This window comes from Protopterus annectens, chromosome 7.part0, assembly GCF_019279795.1.
Source record: "Protopterus annectens isolate FY-2018-M chromosome 7.part0, PAN1.0, whole genome shotgun sequence".
NCBI lineage: Eukaryota > Metazoa > Chordata > Ceratodontiformes > Protopteridae > Protopterus > Protopterus annectens.
The window spans coordinates 1982483561-1982499746 of NC_056739.1; the positions used below are offsets into that span (position 1 = coordinate 1982483561).

The 16186-nt window shown below is 37.8% G+C and overlaps 1 protein-coding gene across 1 annotated transcript in view; it reads left to right on the forward strand.

Annotated features, from left to right (window-relative positions):
• LOC122807285 (cytosolic 10-formyltetrahydrofolate dehydrogenase) overlaps positions 1-16186 on the forward strand; it is a 586928-nt gene that overhangs the window by 183289 nt on the left and 387453 nt on the right. Inside the window, exon 9 of the mRNA XM_044078406.1 lies at positions 15271-15362. Coding sequence (XP_043934341.1) covers positions 15271-15362 — 92 coding nt within the window. The remainder of the gene's footprint in view (positions 1-15270; positions 15363-16186) is intronic.

Genomic DNA, 16186 nt, shown 5'->3' on the forward strand with positions numbered 1-16186 from the left:
CAGATAAGACTGCTAGATCCAGCTGATTTGATAATTTTTCCTACTTCGCTGATAAGTAGCAGTTCATTAGTAATTAGTCTTACTGCTTCTTACCACAGCTTTATGGAATTAATTATGTCTGCCCATGCTTTGTTGATTTCCTCAAATGCTTATTGCACATCTTCTTCAGGAATGATGGACCATGTTACTAACTCACTTTTTGTGAGGAAAACTGCTACCTTACATCATCTTTTGAGCTGTGCTTCTGTCTTTACATTGTACTGTGCTGTCCATGTTTATCCTCCTCTGATATACACTGCTGTGCTGGACCTTAAGTCATAAGAGTTATTTAAACATTCATATGGCATTCTGTTTATATAATTTCATATTGAATATGTGTAGAGGACAAGCTGTTTAACTCACGCACAGATGTGTAGACACATATCACCTGAGTGTGCAAGTGAAGAATTGGCTAGTTATTAGGTAAAAAAGGAAAGCATTTGATATGAACTCCAGTCTCTCTTTGTTTACTAGTGTTGTACTATACAGTGTATGTTGGGGCAAATGCCTATCGAATGGTGAGAAGACCAGCTTATATATACAAGAGCCAGTTATATATGAGAAGTAGTAGAAATTAGCCATAAAGAATGGAAATAGCATTGTAGAGCAGCAGGTGAGAAGCAAGCGTGCTGATTAATATGTCAGACTAACATGTACATGAGTAAAGTGTTAATGAAATGGGGCTAAAATGATTGCACATAAAATAATTTTAGGAAATATTATTTTATAAAATTACTTTTGGAGTGACCTGTAGGGACATAGAAGTGAAACACTGGTAATCGTAGCGTGTACAGTTTTCTCATAACAGTATAAATTTTTACAGAACTAATAATAGAATTACAGTCAGTGAAATATATTCACAGTCAAATATTACAACAGTCTCTATATAGTAAGTCTACTTTTATTAAAATCTTATTCACAGTGCTTACATATGAATGAGATGAAGTGATTGTCAATTATTGTAAATAATCAACAGTGAAATCAAATGTAGAAATATTTTAAGTAAAAATTACAAGACGTGAATATCGCTTATGTGGAATATCAACTTTAATAATACCAAAAATTAGTTTGACAAAGTAGTTGTGTATTCAGTAAATTTGAATTGGCATTTTGAAATGTTCATTGCTGATGCTTCAGTATATTTAAGCATATAGTGTAAAAACAGGAAAGTTGAAATGGAATTTATAGCATGGCATACAAAAGTGAGAGTTAAGTTAGCAGGTACTGTGAAATAATAAAGGAGTAATTTAGGGGGTATTAGTGAATGGAAACTTTAGAGTAGTTTGAATATAATGAGATTCCCTTATTACACTCACCACATAAGGGCACATTAATAATATTTACACAAGCCCTACAACTCTATGAGATTAGCTGAGTGCGGAAATCCACTGCATTCATTTTCCCACACAATCACTCACACACACACACACACACACACACACACACACACACACACACACACACACACACACACACACACACACACACACACACACACTCTTAACCTAAGCCCCTCACTAACCCCTCCCATTCTGGTCTCCCAGGCTAACACACACATGCTAATTTACATGACCAATTGATTTAATGAATTGCTTGGGTCGTAGATGCCTTCCTGGAGGTAGTTTGATTAGTATATGTCTCTCCCAGTGCTGCCTCAATAGCATGTAGCATAGCTGTATAGACAGCCTGATGTGGTGTTGCACATCTTCGTGTAAAACTACTGTGCTGGGGTTGTTTCTGAACACAAAAAGGTTATAAAGAAGTGAGCATCTCTGTACACCTTGCAGTAACCTGTACGAATCCTGGCCATTGTGATTCCAGTCAAGAAATGACTGCAATTTTGTGCATATCACATATCTAAAGCTGTTCTTGCCAGTGCAAGAATGACGGCTTGAATATTGAATTGAGTGCATCAGTAAACCCAAGACAGCAAAATATCTGAAAATGGACACAGCTTTAACACATTATCACCTACCAGCAGTCAGATAATTAACTGTGATATTCATGACTGCTGCCAAACTGAATCTCAATTGCTTTGAGCTGTGAGTAAGAAGAAACATTAAAAGTGAGAAAATATTTTCAGCTGAACAAGAAAATCAGCTTTTTGCATTTCTTGTTTAGCTGAATTTATTTCTTCACATTTAATGTGATTAAATGCAGCACTGAATACTGCATATTCAGCACCATAATTAAGTTACTATGAGACACAAGTTCTCTTTGTGGTCTGCCATTCCGTCACCTCTTGCTTGCATGGGACAAGGTAGCCCACACATCTAATGCTACAGGGGGGTGTTTAACACCACAATATAATCATTACTGACAGTCATAATGAGTTAAAGTGGCTGAACATTGTAGGCTAACCATTTGCTAATCTGACAATTGCTACTGCGAGTCACAGATTAGTGAGACTGAATGCGAGAAAATTACAGACTTGTATATACTAAGTCTGAGTTGCCATTTCCAAGAATATTACCTTTTGTCTGAGGTATGGCAAACTTGGACTTGATATGTATAGGCTTACTTCTTACAATGAAGGCTGCATAGGAACAAGCTCCCTCGCAAAAAATAACTTTAAAGAAAAGCAGTGAAGTTTGACATATTGTTATCCTTTATTTTTCACTTTTTTTCATTATTCTGGGGCTTGCGCTTCCATCTCTCAGAATTACAAAAGGGAGCTGCCTTTTGGACATATTCATATTGTTTACAAAACTAATGGAGATGGGATAGCTTGTGTTTGCTATGTAGTTTTTGATGTTATGCCTGCTGATCATCAGGCTTTCCCCTAATCATCAATGAAGCCATTTGTAATAGCCTAACTCAGCCTACAAGTGGGGGTTGGGGATATGTGATCCACTTGGAGGTCCATAGTGTCTTCCACATAAGCGTGATTGGATTTTATAAGTGCAAGGCTGGCTTCTGTCCTCCCTCCCACCAGGATGGGCATTTCACTCCTTCCCTGCCAACTCCCTTAGGCACCTGAGCTGCTAACTAAACTTCAGTTACTTGGGACATAATCTGGGTGTTATCCCTATTTGCCACTGCAGGCTGGCAGACAGGAAAATTTACATTGAACTAATGTAATGAATAATTTTACGATGAAATGTATCAATGCTTTTGAACTTAATCTGTGCCAAAACTTAAAGTGTTGGACAGTTTAATATCACCTTAGAAACAATTTGAAGAATCATTTAAAGAATTGTAGGAACTTTACAGACCATTTGAACCCAAAGCCCTTGATAATTACAAAGTGTCTTATATTTCACTGTCGTCATCAACTCCCCTTTTCCCATTTTCTATATGGGGTTGGGGTGTAATGTCAACTGCCACCATCTCTCTCTATTCAAGGATGTTGTCCTGCCTTCTTCAACACTCATGCCTTATTGTCACAGATCTTCTTTCACACAGTCCACCCACCTCTTTACTGGATGCTTTTGTTTTCTCTTCCCTTCTTCCTGTCTGCCCCAAATAATTTTTACCAGATTGTCTTCTGCTTTTCTGAACGTGTCCAAATTACTGTAATCTGTTCTGTTTGGCCATTTCTGCAATTGGAGCTATTTTGGCTTCTGCTCTTACGTCCTCATTTCTTCATCTGTCCCAAAGTGTTCATCCTACCACCATCTCATGCATTTCATCTAAATCATCTCAGGCTTCCTGAACTGCTCTGCCTTTACTGCCCAGGTTTCTGTACTATACGGTAGTACTGGTCGCACCAGGTTTTGTACACCTTACTTATCAGCTTCTTTGGCATTCTTCTGTCATATACTATACCTGACACTCTGTGCCAGTAGTCTGCAGCCCCTCTGATTCTAGCTTTGACCTCCTCATTCAGACTTCCTTCTCCTCAACCACCCCTCTCAGATACTTAAAGCTGTTAACCTATTTTACTATTTTTCCCTTCTATCTTATTTCTCAGCTTCTTCTGATTTCCACTCATTTGCTGCCATTACAGCTGTCATATCTGTACTCAGTTTCATCACATGTGCCTTCAGTTTTGCATTCCATTCTAGTATCCTTTGCTGAGGTTTGTGCTGAGAGTCTGCATGTAATGATGCCACATTGTGTGCATACAGCAACTTTGCTGATCTGTCCTCTCTGACCTGTTTGCTAATGTAGTCCATCACCAGTATGAACAGCAGCGAGCTTGGAGCTGAACCCTAGGGCACACCCGCTCCCACTGGGAACCCCTCTGTGAGAACAAACATTGTTTGTACTTAAAATCATATAGATTTTATACTGAGTTATATTTCCCTATGTAAATTCAAATGAGGCGCAAACAGTTTTGAAATATATGGCATAGTTGCATAGATTAGTCGAGCATTGCATTCTCTAAATGAGACAGATCTGTGTCTGGCATGTGTTATGAAAATAGACAAACGACACTGCTCTCTAAGGAAAACTTAACACTTAACTGAACATTAAAATTACATTATCAAGGGAAAGAGAAGCAAAAAAGCAAAAGAGACAAAACATAAAATGTATTACATCTTACAAACCCCCCCTAAATGTTCACTCTCACCCCATGCACACTTGTAGAAGTCTCTAATTCTTCCATCTTTGATGCAGTTAACTTATCCCTCCTAAATGTAGAGAATAAACTGAACATTACCTGAAACAGTCACAGAAACGTATCACTATCTGCCTTACAAGGTAATACTAAATCTCTCAGTCTTCTATTACAAAAAAAAAAACAAGTCTACTTTTCATCAGGCAATGAGAAAACAAATGGTTGAAGATGCATTCACATTCAAGCAGGTGCAATATTGAGCAACAAGCATGCAGTTTATCCATTATTGGAAGAGTGGATAATGGGATGGATTGATAATCAGATGTAAAGGTGAAGGGCAAAATGATTAGTTGAAGTTAAGAATATTCATGTGATAGGTAAAGAAAGAAATTTTAAGAGTTTTGTTGAAGTGAGAGCATAGTTTGGTTTGAGGAAAGGAGAGTGGTTCAGATGCAGAACTGTCAAAGGTGGAGTGGTGCAGCATGTGAGACTGTCAGGTAGGAGTGCTGCAGCATGTGAGGCTGTCAGGTGGGAGTGGTGTGGCATGTGAGGCTGTCAGGTGGGAGTGGTGCAGAATGTGAGACTGCCCGGTGGGAGTGGTGCTGCAGGTTAAGTTATCAGATCTGGTCAGGCGTGATAGGAGCAGAGTTAGATAATGGCTGTCACTGACTTAAGAAGGCTGTATGGTTGCATAAAAAAGAAAGGGAAAATCAGAGCAGTTTAGGGTCTGTATGAATGAGGAACTGCTAGGAAGGGATGAAGTGGTTTCAGCCTAGGGAAAATGAGGCATGGAAGGAGGTCAAAATATTAAATGAGGTGTGAAAACTATGTAGGAGCTTGAGGAAAGTTGGCTGTTAAGGGAGATCTTTATAAATAGTTACTCCATAAATGATAAACCCTAGTATGTTTGAAGAGGGAGGTGAGTTGAGATTAAAAAGCATTTTAGAGACAAAGGGAGGAAGACGCAGATAATCTAGAAATGTGGTGGGCATGCCTATAAATACAGAAGATGTAACAGATGATAGATGTGTGGGAAAATGGGGCATCAAGGGAAAGAAGAATGAGAATGATGGTTCTGTGTGTTTGAGGTAGAGTGATACGAAGGTTGGCCTAACGGTTAAGGTGCTTACCTTACAGACACAAGGTGCAGGGTTTGATTCTCACATGGGGTAACTGGCTAGGCTTAACATGGCCTGAAAAGGCAGGTAGCCTAGTACTAACCTATGAACCTATAAACAATTAGGCAAGAGTAGAGGTAATGATTGCAGATCCTAAAGAGAGAAATAGTGTGGAATCAGAAAAAGGGGGTGTTTGTTTAGGGAGGGCTGATATCTCTGTATTATTTTGGGGAAGTGAGGGGCAAGGAGAGGAAATGGGACAGGGATATGGCTGACAAATGAAAGGCCTCTTGGGATAGTCAGATACAAGGACAAAGAGGAAGAAGAGACAAGGGTGGAAAGAAAGAAGGAGGAAGAGCGATGAGTGCTGGACTGGATAGTGTGCAGATGCAAGCAAATGAGGCGAGGAGGAGAGAATAGTAAAGGGGAGTAGCCAGTACTTACAGCCTAACAGCAATTGGTTTTGTGAGAAGAAGATGTGAGATAGAGAGAGAGAGATCTTGGAGGACAAAGGAAAAGTAAGTACTTCGGAATCATTTGTGTTAAGCTTTGAAATTAATGTGGGAATAGGATGGGATAAGGGCATAACAGGTAGAAAAGTTTATGGGAAGACAGACAGGGATAAGGCAGGAATAAAAGTTAAGGAAATGTAAATGGGCAAAGGCTTTATTTTCACCATTTGAATGACTGGGTAGTCAGAGGAGTTTTGGTTTATCTGACTGCGGTGCATACTTTTCCTGAGCGATAGGTCAATATTTTATAGAGATAAAATTAAAGGAGAGTTGTAAAACGGGGCATTTTTTCATTCTATGTCCAAATGCTGCATGTAATTATGTAGCTAGTTGTTGAATGTTTTATCTGCTTATTTGACTGCTTGCTTGTTTTATCTTTGTTTATTTTGTTGACCAAGTTAGTGGACTAATCCAGTTAGACCAGTTTTATCCACTGCCGGGAGGTTACAGAGTGAGAAACAGTCCATTCAGATAAGTTCATATGATGTAATAATTAGTTATCTTTACACAATTTTGTATATCAAGCTGCAATTCTTTATATTCAGATATTTAGATTAGTTCATATTATCACAGAGGTTTGAAATCACTGCACAATTACTAAGTTCTATAACAAATATTATAAGAAGGTCTAAAATACTTTTAGTACATAATATCGATAATTGAATGGTGGCCTATGGTAATGGTAAAGAGATAACTGGGTATTGGAAGCAGTACATTCAATAAACAGTGTATCAAAGTTTGACTAAAATAATTATATAGATTCATAGGTTGGTACTGGACTATCTGCCGGAAGGCATATATTAGCCCAGCCACGTTGTGCGGTATTCACCGCCCCTTTAGTAGTTCCCTAGACCCTTGTACTAGCAGCTAGTACCCTTGGCCCCTATCTAGTAGTGCTGTTGGTGTGATCCCCGGTGTGAACTTTCTGTTACCCATCCACTCATCAGGGTTCCTCTTGAAGAGTGATAGTGAGGGGCTCTGTGTTATATAGATCGGGACCCTGTTCCATAGTAAGGGAAGTCTCTGCGAAGGGAATCTATCCCTCCAGCATGTTCTATTCATTGTTGTGTTGAGGTTTATATCCCTAGAGCGTGTAGCTCGTGTAGATTTGGTTTTGCTAAGCTGGAGCATGTTCAACAATTCTGGGTTGGACATGGCTCTGTACGTTAGACAGAGATCGCCTCTGAGAAAGCGGTATGCAACAGAGAACAGTCTTAACTTTCTCAATCGTGCTGCATAGGGCAACTGTTTGAGGCCAGTAATCCTCTTGGTTAAGTACCTCTGTGGTCTCTCCAGCTGCTGGAGATGTCTAGCCAGGTACATTCCAATTGGTGCATTGTACTCAATAATGGGTCTGATGAGGGAAGAGTAGAGGGGGCACCATTACATCCTTAGATCTTGATGCAAACCCTTTCGTGATCAGGTGGGTCACATAGAAGGATTTTTTTAACCACTTTGGCAACATGGTTATCAAAGGAAATGAGATAACCAGAGTTTCTTGCTTATGGGTGTTCACTTGAACTCCTATGCCCATTTTATTGGCTGCACTGTCATATGTACTACTCTGCCTTTTTCTTGTAGGAAAATATTGTTTTCTAAATAGCTGGATTGTGCATCAGCTTTGTTGTACAAACAGCTAAAGCCTACGCTGTGTGCAAAGGCTCTAGTCTTGACTGTTGATCTGGGTGCTAGACAAGCCAGCTGGTGAGGGTAGGAATGAACATCCACCACCATTTTTACTAATCCTGAGGAAGGGAGGAAGGTCAATCCACTGGACAAGAGCTGACCACTTGCCCACAAAGCAGTTTGTCATCACTGTAACTGGGTTTCAATGCATGCACAGAAGTCATTTGTGCAGAGGCTAGTGTTGTGGAGCACCAGCACATCATAGCTGCAGTGGAGATTGGGAAGGGTGGGTATATAAAACCCTTGAAGGGTGCTTGGATGATGGACTTCTATGAATGACTGTCATCCAAGATGGAACAGATGCATTAATCAAGTATTGGAGGTCTGATATTTTCAAGTGACAGAAATAATCAAAGGTATAATAACCAGACAGCAAAATGGCATCTGCAAGAGCAGATGTGTTCACCCTCTTTTTTACAAAATGTTAAAATATTTACTTATTGTAGTTTTGGTAGCTGGGTAGGAGTAATGGTCATCTGACCCTTTTCAGTCACAATCTGGGCTCCAGATGAACAATAGTGAAATAGTATAGAAAGGAAGTATTTTGCATAAGTTGATATTAGCAAAGCCATCTTAGAAAATATGGAAAACATTTAAAATTGCAAAAGATGTACAGTATTAGCAATATTTACAATATTTACAGAGTACTTTAAGTATCCAACAAGAGACTGTTTTTTGGTAGTATAGATGAATACTCATTTATGTTGATAAGTTGACATTTAGCCATCATCTTGAAAGCATGAGTAGCTAACTTCCTCTAGATGTGCTTTAAGTTGAGGAGTGAAGCCTCTGAGAGTGTTTGCTGCTCTAATTTCAACAAGGAGATGATTCCAGGTCACTTGGACAAGTTTGGTAAATGCCCACTCCCCTATGGCTGTGCTGATGAATGGTCTAACTAGAGGAATGTAATCTTGCTGGTTACCTCTCAGAGCATATGAGGAATCTCTCATGGATAGTAAGGACCTTAAGGGGTGTAGATCAAGTATTAAAACCAAGTATTAAATTGTTAAATATGAACTTACTAAGCAGCATTGTGAGATTGCTATGTATAGGTAACCAGTAACAACTGAAAGCATTTTAGTAGCTTGCAGTGGTGGGTGACAATATCAGCAAGCAATTCAAATTAATATATTTGGTTCTGTAAAACCTATAGCTTCTGTATATCTTTGCTTGAATAAAGGGTGAGTAGAGAGAGAGAGAGAGAGAGAGAGCAACTTTGGAATCAAAGCATTTCTAGTAAAAGAGCATTGTGCATTTCAGGATATTTTGTAACAGTGTCAGGTGGGAGAGTGATTTAATCACAATATTGTCTATGTATTGTAAAACTAGTGAATGGTCCGTTATAATGCTTTGATATTTTTGTTGTGTTGCAGAAGGAATTAGAATACTGAAGTTATTTTTTACTATAATAGCTGGAGATTTGTTAGCTTATGGGTAGTGGTGAAAAGCGTATGCTCAACTTTTGGGTGGAGGAAGTTAATAGGTAATCTACTGTTTAATGTCCAACTGAGCAGAACTGAAAGTCTGACTGTGATGCTTGCTGTAATTTTGGAATAGTTTTCTTTTCTTGGAAGTTAGAAAGAGCAGATCATCAGCATACATTACTAGATTGAGAAATGCGAGATTGTGAGTTAAATCTTACCGGGTAATAGAACTGAAAATTGCTTAGTTGACACCACTGTCTGCCACCTTCTGCTGAGAGTGCACCTAAAATAGAATTAAATGTAAGGGTAGCTCCTCTTGACCTGACAGTTAATGTGTTGTAAACCGTTTTTCTCATTTAAAGAAAGGAGTAATGGCTTTTACTAACTGTATACCAAGTTTAAAACATAGGCTTGACTGGAATAATGTATGTTTGTGTAATATGGCCCTTGTACGCCTATATTTTCCATTTTTATGTTCAGCAGTGCAGGAAAACGTTTCTCAGATCTAGTCCTGTGCTTATTTTCCTCTGATTTCTTAAATGTGATACTCAGAGTGTGGCATAGTCTTCTCTGTTCTAACATTCTGTTCTCCTCTTAACAACATTTTTGTTTTGCCTCACAAAAGTAATTTTATGAAATGAGCCATTATAAGACACCGTACTGATTTTAAACACTTCACATACGAAGTTAATCTACCTTACTTAGTCTTGTTCTGCTGCAACCAGGTTTGTAGATTGTTTTCTTTTCTTCATTTTTACACACACACACACACACACACACACACACACACACACACACACACACACACACACACACACACACACACACAGATCTAGGGCACTTGACCCAGTTCAATTCACCCTCACCACATTTGGATTCACTTCACCCCTCCACCGTACCTCCAGTTCCCACCCGCCCTTCCTACAGTACATTTATACTTCTGTAGCTCCACCCCATATTGTATCTAGTCATTCATCACATTCCACCTAATTCCTCTTTCACCCTGTTCTACCACACTACTTTCTGACACTCGTTTACATTGCATCTCACCACCTCGTTCCCTCAGGAAATTCTACCTACCCACTCATATTCATCACCCATCGTTACCCTTCCACTAAGGTTTACCCCTTCTAGGTAAAACAGAACATAACTTCCCATTCTTCACAACCCTAACATAACACATGCAATCAATTCATCATTACTTAGCAATTATCACCCACGTCCTGTTATACAATGTCAATCCATTTACTCCATCTCATTTATCGCCTTATCCTTTCTCAGCTAACAGCTAACCATAGACATTTGTACTCTGTCTCCATCAACAACTTTGCCTTTGTAACCCTACTAGTAATATTACATGCTCACCTAGCACGATATCTCACAGTCTTTCACTCCATCTTCTTCATATAGATTGACATTCACCCAAATCCTGACCCTGCACATGTAACTAGTTCAGATATTACTCTGACAAACTCAACTACCTCACTATTGTTAAGCCACATTTCAAACATGGGTTAAACACATTGATGTTAACCTGAGGATTATCTCTTATAAAGTAATTAACCTACACACATTTATAGCTCATCACATCCTTGATTTCCTGGTAGTCACTGAAATCCGTCTAAAAACTGATATCAAAGACAATGAAATTTGTCCACCAGGGTACAGTACTCTTAGAGGTGACAGGAAACCCAAAAAAGAGCTGGAATTGTTATTAATATACTTCCCAATAAATGTGATATCTGTCCCTCTATTAAGATAATACACCCCAGTTTAACAATGCAAAGCATCTTATTTCCTTTCAAAAAAAATTAAACTCGTACAAAAAATTGTGAATCATTTCTGTATGTTCTCCCTAGTAATAGTGTCTCTACTGTTGAAGAAGTACTATCCTGGGCCTCCTCTAGCATATCTTACAAAACCCAATTCCTGAAGATGTTAAACAACTTCTGCTCCCAAGTTACATCCAACACACCCAGTACTAATATTAATCTCTCTGTTTTTAAACAGCTTAATAGTATCCCAACAAGATACAATATATCCTCTGCAAAGCATCAGTTCTAGATTAGATACTTACCTCACACCCTAATAATATTTCCTCCACTGTTACCCTACCCAAAACCCTTACTCACCATCTGTTCAGCTTTGTAAACAGACTATCCATTTATCCTGCTAAACAATACCAGTGCAAGTTAGTTCACAATCTAATCAACTATAACATAAAGCCGTTCATCTCCACAATCAAACTATATAACTGGACCGTGCTAAAATACTTCCATTACATGAGGTCACTCTAGAATTCACCATTATATTAAATAGTCATGCCCACCACCCCCTTAGAAAGAAAAGAATAAAACCTACCCCAGCTGCTTGTCTTTCCTACAAAGCCAAACAACTCAAGAGACTAAGTGGCAAGGTATGGAAAGCATGACATACCAAAAAAGCTTTGGAAAAAATTCAACACTTTAGAAACCTCAGAAACATTCCCAACATGCATAAAAGTAGCAAAAGAAATCACTAATGTGACCTACAGGATACACATCAGAACTATCCTAAATTATTTGGGGCATCCATAAGAAACCTATTAAACCCCAGGCCACAACTTGCAACCAAATCCATCACTAAAAAATTCTCCAGCAAATATCACTAATGAATTCAATACATACTTCATACATGACACGTCCTCATTATATAAGGATAACACCAGCATCAGCCTCCTAGCCCTCCACCAATCCAACTGCCACACAGATCACTTCTCCCTGAAATCATTCTCTGTTTCAGTTGTTTAAAAAATCTGGAGCTAAAAAAAAGCACTAGCCTAGCCACTAATGACATCCCACCTGAATATCTGAAAATAGCTGCTGATACAATTGCCTATCCAATCTCTAAACAAATAAATCAGTCTATCAAAGAATGTCATGCCCCTGTTATTTGGAAAAAATGTCTATATAGTACCATTACAAAAAGAAGGACCATCCAATACATACTGTAGTTACAGATCAACTGTTATATTCCCACCCATTTCCAAAATCCTAGAAAATATATACATACCCAGTATTTACTTATTAATAATACCCTCTCTCCAACTCAACACGGTTTCCTTCAACATCACAGTGACACTTTTGCTCATCTACAGATCACAGATTCCATCACCAAAAACAGAAATGCAGGAATATGGTCTCCTCCCCACTTCTTGACTTGTCAAACGCATTTGACACAGTCTTCCACTCAAACTGTTATAAAAGCTCTCCTATTTTGATTTCTTCTTAACTTCCCTCTCCTGGATTCACATCTACCTAATAGATAGATATCAAATAGATATCAGGCAGTTAAATGGCAGAATTAATTATTGGCTCTTCTACCTGTTCCTATAGGAATACGACAGCAGTCCGTACTTGGCCTGCTAGCAATCAATATATTCATAAATGATCCTCTTATCTGCTGTGGACTAATCCTACTTACATTACAAGAATTGACCCAAGAATCCTTTACTTCTATTGATTCTTGGTTAGACAATGTGTAGCTCCTACTAAACCCCAACAAAAACAAAACCTCTCCTTTTCACCCCCAAATGACACAAAGCAAAGACCTCTTCAATATTATATCACTAAATAATACAAAGATGACCTAGTACCATACACTAATTTTTTAAATGTCATAATTAACAGCTTTAAATCTGATCATTGCATTTGTGCAGCAATCATATAAATAAACAAAAAAACTTGGCTTGCTGTATAGATCTAAGAAATCTCAAAAATAGAGCTAAAGAAACAATAGCAAAGACATATCCACTTCCAACACTACTATGTGCCTCTCAAATTTTCACAAACTTGCAAACCAAAAAAAAAAAAAAAAACTTAAGTAACAATAAAATAGCAAAAGTTGCTACCAAATCCTTTTATAGCTCCCACCACTGCTTGGCCCGCAGGCACCTAAACTGGACAGAACTTCCCCACATTCTCAACTACTTTCCACTCATAGTTGTGCTTAACATAATTCATAACCCACAGAAATGCTCATTTCTGAAATATATACTTCTCCACTACCAACTAAGCAAAGCTTTACACTCCAGAGACAAATTGCTACTCACCATAAATAAATCTCAGAATGCAACAGGAGACACCCTATAAGGTAACTATGTGTCCAAAATCTGGAATATTTCCCCTTTTCCTCTGTGACAACTTGTCAGTTTTCACACTTTTAAGTTAAACTGTAAACACTATCAAATAGAATCTTGCCAATACTCACGTACATCTCCTGGATAAAATATCTCATGAATAAATAGTCCAAATGCCAACTGTTACGTAGTCATACTGCTTCTACATAAAGTCCTACTTTTTCTTTCTCCTCTTCTGTTAAATGTATACTCTTCTATTACCAATCATAAAACTAAAAACTCTAGACCTATTTTTAATTTGTCTGTTCCCCAACCTAATTCTTGTATAGTAAAAAGCCACCTTCTTTAAGAACACATAAACTCAGATTAATGTCTACTTTGAATGACTCCTAAATTTATATCATAGTAGTTGCTAAGTCAACAATATGTAAATATTGTAAATATTTTCCTCCATAGTCTATATTACCCAGACATACAATATCCCTTCCCTTTGTAGTGTAATAGTTTCCACTAATGGTCAGGTATTTAAAAAATCCTCCTGAATGTAACATTATGTACTCTACTATTAATACTGTTGTCCACTTAAGTGAAACAAACACATTATTTTTCCTTTTATGTCTTAATTTGTATTACTTGCTGTTTTGTTTTGGTCTGATGCTAATCAATTCTAATGTTTGTGCTATTTTGTTTTTGCCTAATGCTAGACAGTTGCTATGTTTACGTTTTTTTTCTCTGTTGCCCTGTATGTACTTGAGCTTTTTTTATTGCAATATTGTATTATGTGGAGCTTTTCTCCCTAGGCCTCCAGTGAAAATGTATTGACCTCATGCCCAATTGGACTATCTTGGTTAACAGATGCAAAACATAAAATAAATAAATAAATATAATTCATTGCTAGAAAAAATAAAGATACTGGAGGAGAAACACATAATACTTGTTATTTGCCCATTGCAGGTTATACAACTACTTAAGCTTTTGGGCTAGCACAAGCCATTTATCAGGAGGATGGGCTCATGTTATCCCAAAAGCTCAGATAATTGCAAAACCTATGTTGAACCAATAAAAGGTACTGCATTACATCAATGTTCCAGTATCTTTGTGTTTTCTGTTAGTGGACCAGCATGGCATTTCTTAATTTCTTTCTGTCATAAATAGACAGAGAATAGTATGGGTCCTAATATGGATCCCTGGGGTATACTAAGATTGAGATTAGCCTTATTTGAGAAGAAGTTATATACACTGTTGTGTTCTACTTCTCTTTTGGACAAAAAGTCAGACTCTGCTTTAGTCCATCTGGTTTCATAAGTGTTCATCTAGTTTTATATATTATAAACAGATTTTTAAAAAGACAAAAAGAACTTCACAGTTGTGTTTCTTGAATTTCACTTTTCACACTAGTGCGTGAATAACCTTTATATTCATCTAGACGTGTGCTCCTCTCCGTTCCCCAAGACACAAAGTACTGATAGTAATGCAGTGCAATGTCTGTCCATTTCAAACAGCACATTTGTACATTTTGTATTCCATTCTTGTTCTTACCTTGTAACATATTTTACTTAAGTTATCAAATGCCATACTGTACAGCTTGGGCTTCTGTTAAGAAAATTTAATTTCTGACAAGTTGGAGACTTAAATTGCGTGGGAAATAATTGTTCAGATTTAAGTCGTGGTATGTCCCTGATACACGAAAAGATGGCAGTGTCTGGCAGAAGACTTGAATGTTGTGTTTTTGAACACTCACAAGATATAGACATTAAAACGGCACATGAGAGCACATTATTTTGTTATAGGGTGTTACTGCAAAAGAGTTAAAAAGCTTCAGTTTTATAGAATATGATTTTTCAGCATTTTTTTTTTCTTTCTTCTCTAGGCTGTCTGGAAGGGAATCCTTAGCAATGTGTCTTCCATTGAGGATTCAACAGATTTCTTCAAATGTGGAGCCGGATCAATGGATGTTGTCAGGTAAAGTCACTGCTCTGTTTGGTCTGTATATGAAATAGGTGACAGGGTATTAGATGCTGAAAAATCATCTAGCACACACTTTTTTATTTATGCATTAATTGCTCCTTTGTAAGTTTATTACTTCTGTGTCTGTCTGCCACGTAGCTGTTTTAGGTCACAGTATCACCCACTGACTCTTCCTGAGAGCTCTTACAGCCCCTATCTTTGCTGCCATCAGGCTTAACCACATTGTTGGTGACATCTATTGGTTATATTAGAGTGATATTTCTGCTCATTTGACTGAGTTTTAGGTTGCCAGTTTTGATCAGTAAGAGCCTATTTCATCTTTATTATTCCAGTGGGGAGTCTACACTTTTCTAAGTTGAACATTCTTCTAGTTTCTAACCTTAACATCACCCTGCTGCCTGCATTACTCTCAGGGTCTTTCCTTCACTGGTTGACCAAAAGACCCTACAAATGCTTTTTTACCTCAGAAAGGCCATTTGTCCCACATCCTAGCAGTTGCCCTTTCTGCATGTGAAAGATGGACAGCCTGGGCTAACCAGTTTCTCTTCACTGTTTATTATCCTAGCTATCACCTCCCAGTAGACTTAGTTTGGCATAACATATAAGAATCAGTGCTGAAATATTTGCAGAACCTTAATAGCCACATTTTCTGCTTATATTCTTACCAGCATATTTGTTAGTTCTTTAGGGTAGGAGGTAATTGAATTCTAATTTAATCCTAATAAGATGGTTTCATATTTTATTGATATTTATGATATCCAGATAAGGCCTTCTTACGCGCATTTTTAAATATATTTGAACAGTAAGTACATAAGAAA